At 45.0% G+C, this 15,789-nt stretch overlaps 1 protein-coding gene across 3 annotated transcripts in view; it reads right to left on the minus strand.

The window, feature by feature from the left end:
* Positions 1-279: 279 nt before the first annotated feature.
* The window catches only part of TIPARP (TCDD inducible poly(ADP-ribose) polymerase), a 29,349-nt gene continuing 13,839 nt past the window's right edge, over positions 280-15,789 (minus strand). For all 3 annotated transcript variants that reach the window (XM_083442719.1, XM_083442721.1, XM_083442720.1), the window contains exons 3-6: positions 5,098-5,266; positions 4,017-4,198; positions 1,956-2,225; positions 280-1,090 (exon numbers count right to left, since the gene is read on the minus strand). In XM_083442719.1, the coding sequence (XP_083298845.1) occupies positions 643-1,090; positions 1,956-2,225; positions 4,017-4,198; positions 5,098-5,266 (1,069 nt within the window). In that variant the 3' untranslated portion in view covers positions 280-642. The remainder of the gene's footprint in view (positions 1,091-1,955; positions 2,226-4,016; positions 4,199-5,097; positions 5,267-15,789) is intronic.

Raw genomic sequence — 15,789 nt, forward strand, 5'->3', positions numbered from 1 at the left:
AGAAGAGGCTGTTTTGCAGCAGCATCTGAACCAAGAAAACTCCTCTCTGCGGGTTTTTCTGCTCTTTGGGCTTGCATGGAATGTCAGCTGCCCAGGAAGAAGGAAAGCTAGGCTAGGCTGTCCCTATGCCTTGAACAGCCAGCTTGATTTGCACAAATCAGCAGGAAGAACATTCTGCAGCATGGAGCCAAGGAGCAAACATTGGCAGCCTGAGAATGGTGCCAAGCATAACCAGGCAAGCAAGCCTACAAATAAGCATTTAAGACGCACACGTCAAGGTTCTTTTTTTAAAACATTAAGTTTACTAACATAAATAGTGTTTATAACAAAAGGCACAGGTTTTTCTTTTCTCCCCTCGACTATAAACAATGGAAAAATATTTACAGTTTGCACAGAATATAGCAAGTGCACAATTGGTCTTTTTCAGGAGTTTTAAAAATGTCTTTTTTTTTCTGCCCCCGCCCTCCCTAGCCCCTTAGCATCTTTATTCAGAGTTCCGCAATTGTTTCTTTTCCCCCTTCTGCAGCAAAAGGGATCCAATTCTACAAATATCAGGTTAAAAAAAGGTTGTTACAACAACAACAAATCAACATGAAGCAATTCTCTCTTTTTTCCACACACTCCGCCCCCCCCATTCTGTTCTCAGATCACAACGACATTACTAACTTCTTCATATTGGATTACGAAATAGGGATAGCTCTGGTCGTCGTTGAAAATGACGAAGATCTGAGGCTCGAAGTAGTTGTCCACGCAGGAGTCGTAGAGGTCGCTGGTGATGCTGTTGGGGTTGACGGGCGGAGGTCTTCGCATGGTGTGGTTGCCGACCGTGTACCTCCCCGTCAGGACTTTAGCCAGGAACATATAGTGGATCCCTTTGGGAGAGCGCTTGGAGAAGTTGTGCGAGTAGCTGGCTTTGCGGGCAAAGTAGCTGCCTTGCCCAAACATGGTGGCATGCTTCCCACAGACCCGGGGGTCAAAATTATGCTTGCAGATTCCGTCGACCACATCCTGCGAGGTGCCGTGGAACAAATGTCTTTCGTTCATAATCCGGTCCAGTCCTGTCATCTTTTTACACATGTACTCCTTTTTCCTGGAAGCCGGAAAACAGAAGTCACTGTTAACAGTTGTCAACAGGTTTACCACACCTATCAGCCAATCACCCATTCCCACCACCCTTCTGAGTAATACCCCTCCACACCCTCTCACTATATACAAGGGTCTGGTGACTTCTGTTTCAGTGTATCTGAAGAAGTGTGCATGCACACGAAAGCTCATACCAATAACAAACTTAGTTGGTTTTCTGATGCACAGGTAAAACACTCCACCTAGACTGGAAGATGGGCCGCCTCCCCACCCCACATAGTTTTGCCTTAGTCTCCCTTGCAGCAAAATGTGTCCCCGGTTTAGCAAATTTAGAAAGAGGCCAGCAAACTTCAATTCAAACTGATCACTTAAGAGCTCTCCAAAAGGAACAATTACTCCTCAAAGTCCTGAGCTGCCAGGTTCAACAAAAGGACTTCTCCTTTCTAAAAACAAAACAAAACAAAAACCACCAACCAACCCCAAAATGGTAGAACAGGAAGTGAGTGTTTCAGAGGAATTTCTGGGCTTTTGCTAGAATTCCTAACAACGAAGAGCCAGAATCAAACATGCTCCCACAACTCGAGTGTTTTCGATTCGGTACACAACTTGCTAAAACAGCTACTCATTTTTAAGAAACTGGATCTGCAGACCCCCCTACACTTTGTATTAACAATAAAACTGCACTTCACAACGGGGCAAATTCATTTTACAGGGACGTTGCAGTACTGGATTTCCTGCAATATGCAGCTGGTTGGACCAGATGACGTCTGAGGACCTCCCCTTCCAACTCAACAATCCCCCCCCCCAATGAAAGCGGGGAGGTTTCCCCCAATTAATAAGGAGGAGAACTGTTATTATACGCATTGGCTCACCTCTTATACTTCTCCCACAAAAACTGGTTCTGAACTCGCAGTATTTTCAAAATTTTGTATTTGGTCTCTGGCACAGTCTTATGAAAGAGATTGTAAATGGTTCTGTAGCTTTTGTCTTCCTTTGACACAGGCACTTGGACGAAGTCCTGAGCTGGATCCATGCTGATCCACGTTTCAGGGTAGAAGTTTGGAGAGGTAACGGCAGTCGGGGATAAGACTTGCGGGTCGGTTGTCGGCGCCACGGGTACGGTGGGGCTGCCACCAAGAGTCCTAGGGTGGAGAGAAATTGGGATATTGGATCAACACAACAACAACAAAATAGTAATCTGAATATGTACTTTTAGAAGTATTTGGAAACAAGATTTCTTTTGTTTGGAGCAGGGCAACTGTTCACTATAAGAACCACCCTCCTGGATCGACCCAATGACCCATCTAGTCCAGCATGCTGTTCTCACAGTGGCCAACCAGGTGCCCACGGGAGACTTGCAGATATAGAACAAGATATAAATTCAACGAATAAAAATAAAAGAGTGCAATAGCACTCTCCCCTCCTGTGGTTTCCAGCCGATGGATATTCAGAAGCTCACTGCCTCTGAGACTGGAGGAGGAACATCGTAGTTATCTAGGTTGCGGGTCATACTCGGGAACAATCGCATGATATACCCTTATACCTTCAAGCCTAAGTTTTTAATTTAGAAAGCTAGGGGCAAAAGGACTGATCACCGGGATAAATAGCAGCAGCTCGTATGATAATATTACTGGGATCCACAGACACGGAGTCGTCGTGGAATTTTTCACTGGGCTTGCAACGATGTGCTGCAGAAACACAGCATGTTTTTGATGCGTATGACTTGTCCTAGTGATCGCTCCTGCATCAAGTGAGGAATCCCACCCCTCCTATGAGGGAGAGTGCCACCCGAAGGAGACACAGTTCCCGGAACATTAAGCTGCCGTCAGGAAGGTCCCACAAGCACAGACCACGGAACACCCTTCTGTGTATTTAAAACCCAAACACTAGGTGTTCAAAGCCAGGGTACAGTTGGCTAACAGCAGCAATGGACTTCATTAATGCCCACTTGGCTAGTTAGAAGCCTAGAATCCAAGTTGCCATTCTACTTGCAGTTGCAGTTTTATCCCTGCTGAATTTCTGGGAGTTTCAAACCACACGCAAGTCTTGTGACCTAAAAGTCTTGTGGAGCAGAACCCAAGGGATGCATATGATGAAGGCTTATATTCCAAAAAGCTTCAATAAGAGCTGGTCCTTAAAGGTGGTATAAAACCTTGTGATTCCTATGAACAGATTGTCATGGCTGCTCAAATTTTGAAGTGGCAACTACCCATACTAAAGGAGGTTCGCCTCTTAGGGAGGTAGCCAGGTAGCCCAGCCCACCAACAACAGGGCTCCTAAGCCTCTATAATGTGGGGTGAAGGCAAAACCCTACCCAATGCAATTCCTCTGTCAAACATAGAATCAACAAACAGATTTTGAAAAGGACAGGAGCCTCACCAGGGTCAGGCACCAGCTCCTGGGAATTATTATCCAATCCTAAAAGGCCTGATCAACTGTCATAGTGATTGGTTCTGTTATTGCCCACTAATGCAAAATTTCCAGAGCTGCTCCCCTTATTGACCATCTCCTATACAGTGCCGGGGAAATAACGCAAGGAATATCAGAACAGAAATTCCCTTAATACAGCCGGGGAACCCAGAAGAGAGTATGGTAAGCACAGAGGTCATACACATAAGTTGGATAAATCAGAAGTGCAACTGAAATGCACGTGTTTAGCATTCCCTTAAAGGAATCCAGAACAACTGATTGCAAGGACATCTACGAAGTCAGAGGGAGTATAGATGGGGTTAGGTGCACCTAAAGCATGATCCTATGCAGTTAAGCCCACCGAAAAAATCAGAAGGTCACCATTCATTAACATTTGGGTAAGTCAAGAGCTCTCAATAAAGAAACACGGGCACTCCAGCATTAGGAAAGGGGTTGTGGCGGGTTCACCACGTCCATTTGCCCCGAAACAACGGTCGCTGCCGAAAGGGAGTCCCACCACTTACTGCAAGTATGGCATGAGGATCACACAGGAGCGGAAGAAAGGTCTCCTCTTGATTTCTCTTCGAATGCACGAATTCTGCTGGAAGCCATCTTTAATGTTCAGGACGTAACGGTTGTGCCACGTAACAAACCGGACCTCTGCCAGCCCTCGGTAGTTGGCTTCTTCTATCAATCGCACAACGGGCTTTTAAAACAAACAAACAAACAAACAAACCCAAGTAAATATTTAATAATCCACACCAACGGTGCAAATATACTTTCCCCCACTGTTTTTTTTTTTCCCCTTTGGCAGGGTTTTCCAGTTCTGCTGTCATTAAAGATAGTGCTAAGCACCACTATATGCATTATCCTGAAGGATTATGGTTTGCAACCACCACCCCTCCAGCACACTGAAATGAAAGTTGGAACAACTGAGCAGAAGCTGATTAAACTGAATGGCCTTTGCAGTCTTCAGCTTCCAGAAGGAGAGGACGCAGGCATATTTAAACCTCTCTCGTGAAAGTTAACGGTGTTAAGCATCAATTGGGTGCCAATCAGTGAGCAGTTGCGCAAGGTCTTGTTTCTGCGAACATGTCAAGAGTTTTCCTGCCAATCCAGCACTCCCCAAGATCTGACTGTTGCTAGATTGCAACTCCCATCATCCCTGACCATTAGCTATACTGGTTGGAGCTGGGGCGAGTTGCGAGTCCAGCCACATCTGGAGTGCATAACATTGACTAGCCCTGAACTGGTCAATGGATACTTCCTCCCCTTTTCCTCACCCACCTGTGCCCTGCTGCCAAATCTGCCCCGGAAAGTCTGGAGAAACCCAAGAGCAGTTTGGGGGGCAAAGTAGATTTGGGAAGTCCCACTGAGCTTGCAAAACTTTGCACGCGTAGCTATTTTTCTGGATATGGAAAAAGCTACCAGTTTACACACAGCCTTTTCATTTATTTTTGAGCATCTTGCAAAGGAGGTTAGGCTAGTTAATGGTGATTTATAACGAAGACTACGCAGTGGGGGGCATCATGAACCAAGGCTTCCCGCATCCATATCCCCCAACATTATTCCTGAAATTTAAGGGTGATGGTGATGGTGAAATACCTCTGAATATTCTCTCCAGCCAAAATGATCCCTGCAGAAATACTTCCAGATGGTGTAGTAGTTGGAGTTGGAACCTGTACACACAGGCGTAGACAGCCTCCTCAGCTGGTCAAATTCAGTCGTGTCATAGAGTGCCAAACCATTCAAGTCGACTAAAAACTCATGGCCCCTGTGGGGAGGGAGAAGAGAAAAGGAAAACAATTCAGCTTTCTCTATCCATTCAAGAAGCGACTGGAAGTTATGACATTTCAGCAGTTGCAAAGCTTTGCCAATTCTTCCTCCTATAGCAGGCATGGCCAAACTTGGCCCTCCAGCTGTTTTGGGACTACAACTCCCATCATCCCTACCTAACAGGGGTCAGGGATGATGGGAATTGTAGTCCCAAAACAGCTGGAGGACCAAGTTTGGCCAGGCCTGTTCTACAGACTGGGAGGCAAACCAAATGCGACCCACAGTTCCGCAAACGCAACCTCTCAGCCTAACCTACCTTACAGGGTTCTTGTGAGGATATAATAGGAGGAAGAGGAGAATGATGCATATCAGCTCAATCACCTTGGGAAAAAGCCAGGGGTATATAAGCAATTTATTAATAAATTAATCATCCACTTTTTAAAAGCGACTTGTGGAAGATCAGGACAAAAGCAACTGGGCTCCATCCTTTCATTCCACAGCACCGTTGCAAATAACCACCCTCTCCTCCAGCAGCTGCTGCTTTTTTGGGAGGGCAGATGCTTCAAATCTGGGACCACAGGGTGTGTGTGTGTGTGTGTGTGTGTGTGTGTAGGAATGGGGTCAAACACCTCCCTGCACACCATAGCAGGAGTTATTTACATTTTAAGAGCATGCATGTCAATTGCATAACCTGACTGACTGGGTTTTGTGCAGGGAGAGACATATATAAGCAGCGAACTATTTTATTAGGAGCAAGGAATACAAGCCAGAAGAATGAATACAAAACAGAACGCAGGCGTTGTAGGATCTGCATGTCCTTGCCCCACATCAGGGAGAACATTCCTGGGTAAGACGGATTTTCCTTGCATCAGTTCTGGGACAACACCTTCCTCCCCCTCACTCTGCAATCATGCATCATTTTTGCTGAGAGGCTACACACCTACTTAGGCTATCAGTCGGATGCAAAATGCTAATCAGACAGGAACCAGGTGCACACTCCCCCCCCCCCAAACCCCTTGTGAGTCAAATGCTCCAATTCATTTATGATGCCACCATTTAGTACAGTGGTACCTCGGGTTAAGTACTTAATTTGTTCCGGAGGTCTGTTCTTAACCTGAAGCACCACCTTAGCTAATGGGGCCTCCTGCTGCTGTCGCGCCGCTGCTACACGATTTCTGTTCTTATCCTGAAGCAAAGTTCTTAACCTGAGGTACTATTTCTGGTTAGCGGAGTCTGTAACCTGAAGCATACGTAACCCGACGTACCACTGTACTTCTTCCCTGCGGCCAAAGTTAAACAGGGCACGTGGTCTGCTGCACAACAGAAACGGGGGCAAAGGAATCACGCTAGATTCCTTGCACTGCACTAGAACTGTTCTCTAGATCAGGGCAGCGGCCAACACTCTCCCCCAAATTTATGATCATACGCTTGCCGTTCGATGCAAGACACCCTGAGGTGACCTGCACACGCAACTGAAGAAAAGCACCACCAAGTTTAACAATAAAAACAATACCCACCCCTCAAAAGAACAGAAACAGCAGTAAATGAGATTGCCATATCCCCTCAACTGCTACATATTTTCTCCAAAAAAGCAGGTGGTTTGTAAAGGATAAACAGGGCAGAGCGCCACATTCCTTGCTGCACTTCTGCAATAACCCAGCGGGGAGCTCTATTAAGAAAAAGTGTTAAATTGCTGACAGAGAAGAAAGCCAATATTGTTTCATAGAATCATAGAGTTGGAAGAGACCACAAGGGCCATCGAGTCCAACCCCCTGCCAAGCAGGAAACACCATCAGAGCACTCCTGACATATGGTTGTCAAGCCTCTGCTTAAAGACCTCCAAAGGAGGAGACTCCACCACACTCCTTGGCAGCAAATTCCACTGTCGAACAGCTCTTACTGTCAGGGAGTTCTTCCTAATGTTTAGGTGGAATCTTCTTTCTTGTAGTTTGGATCCATTGCTCCGTGTCCGCTTCTCTGGAGCAGCAGAAAACAACCTTTCTCCCTCCTCTATGTGACATCCTTTTATATATTTGAACATGGCTATCATATCACCCCTTAACCTCCTCTTCTCCAGGCTAAACATGCCCAGCTCCCTTAGCCAATCCTCATAAGGCATTGTTTGTGTTTTGGAAGAAGAGAAATAGGCTGCTGTATTGAGGGGAGGGAATGCTTACAATATGTGAGGAGGAATAAGTGATCTGGCACCTCTGAGTAAGCAACATGCTAGCTGTGGCACAAACCTTTCTATTCAACAGCCTACGTCATCAGATGCATAAAACCAGCAAAGAAGCTGCTTTTCCTGAAGTTAAACAGATCCATTTGTGCCATGACATTTAATAAGAGAGAACTCCACACCCAGGCAGGCAGAGATCATCGAGCTCCAGATTACGACATGTTAATGTGTAATCCGTAATTACTGGTGGACTTTACTTCTTTGCGGCAACTTAGCTCTGCTATCAAGGAAACTGCTTTGCAAATGGGGAAGTGCAAGCTCGATTAGGTGCCGCGCACCTGTTGCCAAGTCACCTGCTAAAACTTCTCTTTCAGTCACCTGTGCAGGAAGAAGGGAGGTGAAAAGATAAGATGAAAGGATAAGATAAGCAAAAGCTATTGATTTCCCCCCAGTTACAAGATTTAAGCTGCGGTGGATTTGGCAAGACAACTTCCCCAGCCGCATTCCCTATAAGCCTGAAACTTCAGGGATGCTATTTGTAGGATTTTTGAATGGGTCAGAGGTGTAGTGGGGGGGGGACACACTGGGTGAAACACCACAGGGGGGGGGGGCACTTACAGCTGCCCTACAGCTGAGGGGGAGGCAGTGACAGAGAGAAGCCCAGAATCAGATGCTGGAATGGGTATTAAGTACATAGTTCTTGACTTCACGGTGCAACAAGACCAGGCACATCTATCACAATAAGTCTGTGGAATGCTCTCCCCAGGGAAGTTCGCCTGGTGCCTTCATTATACACCTTTAGGTGCCAGGCAAAAATGTTCCTCTTTAACCAGGCCTTTGGTTGATCCGATTTACATCCTATGCCCTTTTAAAACGTTTCTTTTTTGGGGGGTATTGAGTTGCTGTTTTTATTTCTATTAGGCATGTTGTGGTTTTATATCTTGCTTTTATTCTGTGAATCACCCTGAGACACCCCAGGTGTAGGGCAGTATATAAATTTTAATGAATGAATGAATGAATGAACATTCAATGAAACTGAATTTTGGAAGATTCAAGGAATGGGAAAAGAAGTGCATCTCTTCACACAACACACAGTTAACTATGGCAAATCCTTAATAAAAATAAAATAAATAAAATAAAAATAATTATGGAATTTGCTCCTACAAGAGGCAGTGATGGCCACCAACTTAGATGGCTTTAAAAGAGTGTTAGACAAACAGTTATCAATGGCTATCAGCTTGCCCTAGATGAAAACCTGGCAGCCTCCTTTGTGCAGTAACAGGTGTGAGCATTCTAGCAGCAGCTTGGTGATCATGTATGATACTGCATACAGATCTGTTGCGACATGCAGAGAAAACCCAGACTGCGTTCTGTACCGTCAATGAGACTTAGAGATGGCGATACAGTATCTGAATTTAAAGACAGGCAAAGGCCATAGGTTCAGGCTACAAGGGGTAAATTGCCCAGTTTCTTCCACCGTGGTAGACTTAGTCGTAGATTTGCAACTTCCACTTGTTATACTGATTAAACCTTGTCACCGTTTCAGATTGGCTCTGGGCAACATATTATTGAACATTATCACTTTATTCAAAACTGCCTGTTTATTAAACTGAATAAATTATTTGGTATGTGCAAAGAGATTTGAGGAGGAATGTGAGTCTTTAAAAGTGTTTTTGGAATTTGAAACAGAATTAAAATTGGTAATCCTTTCCAAAAATAATCAAAGAAAAAATAAGCAATGGCTATCAGCCGCAGTTGCATTCTTCTACCTCCGCCACTGTCTAAGGCAGGATGTCGCTAAGAATCCCAGGTGAGCAGAAAGGTGCTGCAGGTGCCTGCAAATGTAAATGGGGAAGAGTGCTAAGATGCTCAGGTCCTGTGCTTGTGGGTTTTTCAGGGCATCTGGTTCCTTACTGAGAAAAACAAGATGCTGGGCCTGACCCAACAGGTGCTTTTATGTTCTTACTTGGTAGTTATGTTTTGGAACATGGTTCAGCACAGCTTAGGTGAAAACAGCATTCCCGACATAGTTTTAATTTAGTCAAGAAACACAAGGCAAATGAGGCCAAATTCAGGTTGCGGAACGAACGTCACCTGACTGGTTATAAACAGTTTCACACTGATTTTTGTGCTGGAACTATGGAAAGTCAAGCAAAAATTTTCCAAGGCACATAGAACACTGGCGATGGGAAGTAAGCTACAAACAGGGAACCAACAGCAATGGACTTCTTTCACCTTTAACATTCTGCACCCAGGTCCATGTTAGAGAAAAGCTTTCGGCAAAAAATATACGTAAGCAAGTACAGTTTTGCATGTGCCTGTTTACACACACGCAGATACAGTTTCAAAGAGACCGCTCCAGGATACAAAACATGTTGGAATCACTTTTGGGAATTTGCAAACAAACAAGGCCTTTAAGAAATGAGGGTCCCACTATCCATTTTCAGGCTATTTAAAGCTGTTTCCAAGGCTTATTTTAGCTTTGCAGAAAACCTTTGCTCTGTTTAGGCTTGCTGAATATTAGCCCTATGGGAGCATCCCGTTCCCATGCTAGGGGAACTGAAAGTGCCATGTCTGTTACAAGCACCGGTTGCAAAGCTTCGTGGCTAGAAGCAGTCAACACTGGACAGATCTGGGAGCCCCTACATATTTCAGCAACGTGGCATTTCTGCTCAGCTCTGATAGACAAAGCACCGTGCAAGAGGTTTAAGTATCATTAATTCTGTACCTACAAAATGTAGATAGGTACAGGGTTGATGCTACCTACTCAACAAACCATTTTTTTTTTTTTTTACAATGCTACCGAGAGTTTAAAAAGCAACAAGCACATTGGCGTTATGCAGACAGCTTGCCCTGCACGCTGCTATTTGATTACGTTTTGATCCTATCCTTGCTCCAGAGAGTGCACAGATGGCTCTTTCTTGTTCATTTTATCTTTCTATCTCACCTAAAAAAACATCCTGCAATGTAGGTTAGGCTAGAAGGCTGTAAATGGCCAAAGGTCACCTGCATGGCTAAGTGGGGATCTAGACCAATGTCTTAAGGATCACACCGCACTGAATTCTCCAAGTATAACCGGCATAAAGTTTCTCACCCACCCACCATCTCACATCTGTGACACACACCCCCTCAAAAAAAAATCATGCACACCTGTGCCCATCAAATGTGCTGCAAAATTGCTTGGGAGTTTTCTTGCACACACGCTGCCTTGAGTCCTGAGTGTGAGCCAAGCTCAAGTGCTCCTAAAATGAGTAGCAGCAGTTTAGGTTTTAAAGTGAACAAGGCTAACATTTGAGTGTCAGTATGAAAACAATTAGCAATGCCACCCTTTCTGCCTTGCCCTTAATCGTTGGCAGTTGGATTTACAAGCCTGCATTATTTTATCCAATAAATACAGGTATGGGAGATGAACATTCCCCAAAGGTGCCAGACATAGTCTGTAGAGACAGGGCAGCAAGCTGACCTACCTTACTAGGACGTTGGGTGGATAAAAGGGTCATGATATAAGGTCCTTCAAAGAAAGGTGGGGGCCAAAGATTAATAAATCCCCTAGTGACTTTACAGAGGTACCTCCACATTACCAAGCCACCCAATTCATAAATGATTTAGTATTATTATTGGAAATCACCAGGAGGAGCCTATTCCACCTGGCCTCTCTTACAGTATTATATTTCTGATTTAATAAAAGTATTCCTATGCTTGCTTCGATATGAAGCGCTCGCAACCTCAATAAAGCTGTTCGGAATATTAAAACAGAAAGCATACTGGGATGTTATTGTCTCATTTGTTGGCAGCCGGTTGAGATGGAGAAATAGCCGAAGTCTACATATTTTATAAGCCCACTGCATGTTCAACGGGATATTTGAGAATTTAATCTGACAAGTGCATTAGTGAGACTTGATAAATATTGATTTGCTTGCACATTCCAAGGGAACAACTCTGGTTTATATTGTACTCTTGCAATTTATGCTACGGATCCCCAGGGGGTTTGAGTCCAGGTTTATCATCTCTTAATATTACAGCCAACGCAACAGCCTCTTTGGAAACTCACCTACAATTCCAACCTTTGGGAGCCCGGACTGTTGTTTTGTCTGTGTGCCCGTAGCAAAATTTATTAAGTACTTTCTAGATAGTCAAGGGATTTTAGGAGAGCGCAGAGACATGTAAGATTAAGACTTTTTCTTTTTCTTTTGCCAGGAAGAACTTGTTTTAGACAGAGGAGGATGAACAAGGAAGCCTAACTGCACGAGAGTAGATGTCAGCTTTATTTAAAATTGTGCGCTCACCTTTCAGCACAACTGAGATCAGCTGGAGAAGACTTGTCATGGGGGTGGCCGTTCTGCCCGGGAAGTTCCTTTTGTGACTGCAAGGATCCGCACCCTCCATCCTCAGTACACTGCAATCATGTGATGCCCTTTCAAAGAGGTGCATCGTGCGAATCCTGAGCAAGCTGACATTGGTTTGCCCAGGTTCCTGGTCATGGGAGTTCTACTCATGTATATGTGGCATGGACACGTTTGGGGTATGGTGGAGAGGGAAGCACACAGAGGCATGTTGGGGGCATGGGCTGCATGAACACACCTCAAATGTCCTACCACAGGGACCCCCAGACTCGGCCCTCCAGCTGTTTTGGAACTACAACTCCCATCATCCCTAGCTAACAGGACCAGTGGTCAGGGATGATGGGAATTGTAGTCCCAAAGCAGCTGGAGGGCAGAGTTTGGGGGTGCCTGTCCTAACAAAATGGAATCGTCAGTGGTGCTACGTGGGACACACAAGCACTTCTGAAGGAAGGCTGTTTCCATATGCCTTTCTAAGTAGAAGAGATTAGCAGACAGGATGAACTTGACTAGCTGAGAGGATGAACTTTGCATTTCTACTGCAGTTCTTAAGCATTTGCTTGCATAGCTTTAGTCAGAACTCTTGAACGCCACAAGTGCAAAGGTCTGCAGTGGGCTATGGGGTGGAAAGTGTTAAAATGCTGTGCCCCACTGAATATCGGGTCTGGAAAGAGTCACAAAGCCATGGGTTTGTCAGAGCAGCTGCGGTAAGGAAATGACATCCAAGAAAATCTCACATTAGCTGTTGGCCTCCATGCAAAGGCAAAGAATTTTGCTTACTTGTATTTTGTACTGAAGTTCACCCACTCAACTTAAAAAACCTCCACAAGAGGTTGCCACATATTTTATGCTCATCTAATTTTAGGCATATGTAAGTAACTCTGGCACAGCGCTAAAAAGACACTCCTCTTGGCCCTCATCCCATGACATATCTGTACCTGACTTGAACCAATGGAGTACCACAAATATTACCAGAACCAAAGGGGTACCAAGATTTGTGGTACAAATATTTCCGGCATGTTTGCTGTTTTAAAATAGCCGAAGCTGCACCAATGTTTTGGAATGAGCTTCCACTGACTATGGATGTTTGCTTGGATGGGGAAAGAGGGGGTGGGGAAAAGAAAATAGAAGCCGAGGAAGAAGCGAAAAACGAAAAACACTAAAGTCAGGAAAAAGCGTTAGTCAGCAGGCACACTAGTGCTCAGGAGAGCCTGTTTCTTCCCAATTGGAAATTAAAAGCAAAACAGGAGAGAAAAGGGGTTCAACCCACTTGGAAACAAGGTTGGCTGGAGAAATGTTCTCCCTGCCATAGTGTGTCGTAGCAGAAAATATTCAATACAGCTGCAAGTTCTGGGAAGCGAGAAACAACTCATCCGGGAGTAGTCACATTTGAAATAAGTGGCTTCGGCTTCTGAAGCCCTACCTAGCATACTTAAGGAAACTACTTCCTTCCTCATGCCTCACTATGATCTCAAAGATCAACCAAGAACACCCACTTGGTTTCACCTGGGCTGCCAAATGAAGTGGGCAGGTGAGAGATGCCTTTGCTGTGACTCCTCCAGCTGGTAGGGAATTCCCTTCCGCTAGCAAGTAGCCCAAACTCAAGGGGCCCCATCTGCATTATACATTCAAAGCACTGCGATACCACTTTGAACAGTCATGGCTTCTTCACAAAGAATCGTGGGAGCTGGAGTTTGTTAATGGTGCTGGTAGTTGTTAGGGAGACCACCTCCTCGCCTCACAGAGCTACAATTCCTGGAGTGCCTTAATAACCAATCCCTTTTCCCCCAGGAAATTATGGCATGTAGAGTTTGCACTCATCGCCATTTATTATACAGTTTAAAATGAAAAATGCTCACCACCCAACATCAAAATTAATGGAGAAAAAATCAGCAGCTTCTGAGAGGGAAGAATGATTTCAGAAAGGAGGGAAAAAAGGAATTTTTTTTGGCAGCATTGTAAGAGCTCAATGCCATAGGAGTCATAAAAATATAAACCGATTTATGGAGGAAGAAGAAGAAGAGTTTGGATTTGATATCCTGCCTTTCACTCCCCTTCAGGAGTCTCAAAGCGGCTAACATTCTCCTTTCCCTTCCTCCCCCACAACAAACACTCTGTGAGGTGAGTGGGGCTGAGAGACTTCAGAGAAGTGTGACTGGCCCAAGGTCACCCAGCAGCTGCATGTGGAGGAGCGGAGACGCGAACCCGGTTACCCAGATTACGAGACTACCGCTCTTAACCACTACACCACACTGGCTTGGACGGGCATCCAAGTTCTTTTAGCCATGTATGTCTGCTTGCGCCATTCATTTATTCAACCGCATTTTGTGACCTGGGCTCTGACAACCACACACCGCCTGAAACAAGACCGGATCTATCTGACCTTCCATATAAAGAAACTCCCATTAAGTAAGGTGCAATGAAGGGCCACGTTCACGCCATACCTTTAAAGCACTATGGTTCCACTTTAAACAGCAACGACTTATCCCAAAGGATTCTGGGAGCTGCAGCTTGCAATGGGTGCGGAGAGTTGTTCAGAGACTCCTATTCCACTTAGCAGAGCTATCTTTCCCAGAGTTCCCTGGGAAAGAAGAACTGTCCCACTGTGAGGTGAAGAGGGAGTCCCTACAGCTCCCAGAATTCTTTGGGGGGGGGGGGAGTCATGGGCTGCTTGAAGTGGTATCACAGTGCTTAAAATATGTGGCATGAATGTGACCAAGATGACTCCTAATCTGCAAATTCTGGGTGGCGGCAGAGACAGACAAGGAGAAAACGTGTTTGAACTTTCATTAAAGTTTGAACTCATTAAAGGCCTTGCCAAGTCAGTGAGACAAAGTCAGGCCACCGTCACATGGCTCTCTTGGGAGCACAGAATGTTTAGCTGCCATCTCCCGGTCAGAATGCTCCTGACGTGGGACGAAAAGGGCATCATGTCTCATCAGCTACAGTCCAACAACTGTTCCCTTACTTTGGTGACTCTGCATTGATTCATCAGCATTGGGTCAAGCGGTGTGTGCCTGGAGTAAACAGACCGCAGTTCTGAGGGAAGGGGGGAGAAAACACCCCATGCACAACACACAGTGTGAAGTTTTGCTTAATCACTCTTGGAAACTGGTTCACAAAGCCCTTTGTTCCCCTTTTCGCCTAGCAACAGTAACTATTTATATGCGGCAAAAATACAAGTCAAAGAAGTCCCCACCGCCAGTGCAACTCCTGGCTGTGAGCATCTCGCGCAACACGGGATCAGGAGAGGAGGAAGAACGGGCTAGAGTCAGTTTTAGCTTCCAGGGCACTGGCAAACACTAGGCAGGGCACTGGCACCTCTCTGTGTGAGGTAACATGCATGTTTTGTTGCCAACGTTATCTGTCAAAATAATGCGCTAGCAAAGGAAATTTCTATAAAAGTTCCCACTCCAGCAGGAGCGGGCCAGTGGAAAACTAGGTTTTGCAACCAGAGCGCACAAAACGGAGTTCCTTGCATAACAGCAAAGTCAAAACTCTTCTTTACTATAATAGGTTGTCGTCAATATTCATCATTCCAAAAAGCAAGAGAGTTGGGCCTAACTGAAAGGAAGTTGGTTTTTCATGGCCATGCAGCGATTTTCAGAAAAGAATGCTTCATTGGGCAGAGTAGCATGTTTTCTGATAGTTTACACAAAGCCACAGAAAAGCAGAATATGATACTGGGCACAGGACTCTAATTTTATATTTTTTTAAATGCACATTTTTAGTCTTCATGGTGTATGCATTTTCACAGGTAAACCTGAGAAACTGGGCAGTACCTGACAATGGCTTCATAGCCAGGGGAGAGCTCAGGAAGATTTCAAATGGCCAAGACCTTGTTTCTGCTCAAAGATCACAGAATTGTTTGCTGCCTTTGAAAAAGGAGAAGGCTTTCCATTTGTGGAAATGTACATTATTTATATAGGACGCAGAATCCATATTTTCTTGGCATAAGATTTTATTTAAGCCACAGTGCACAGTCCTGATCACAGGGTACTGAAA

Source organism: Podarcis tiliguerta (assembly GCF_965153285.1).
Source record: "Podarcis tiliguerta genome assembly, chromosome: 5".
NCBI lineage: Eukaryota > Metazoa > Chordata > Lepidosauria > Squamata > Lacertidae > Podarcis > Podarcis tiliguerta.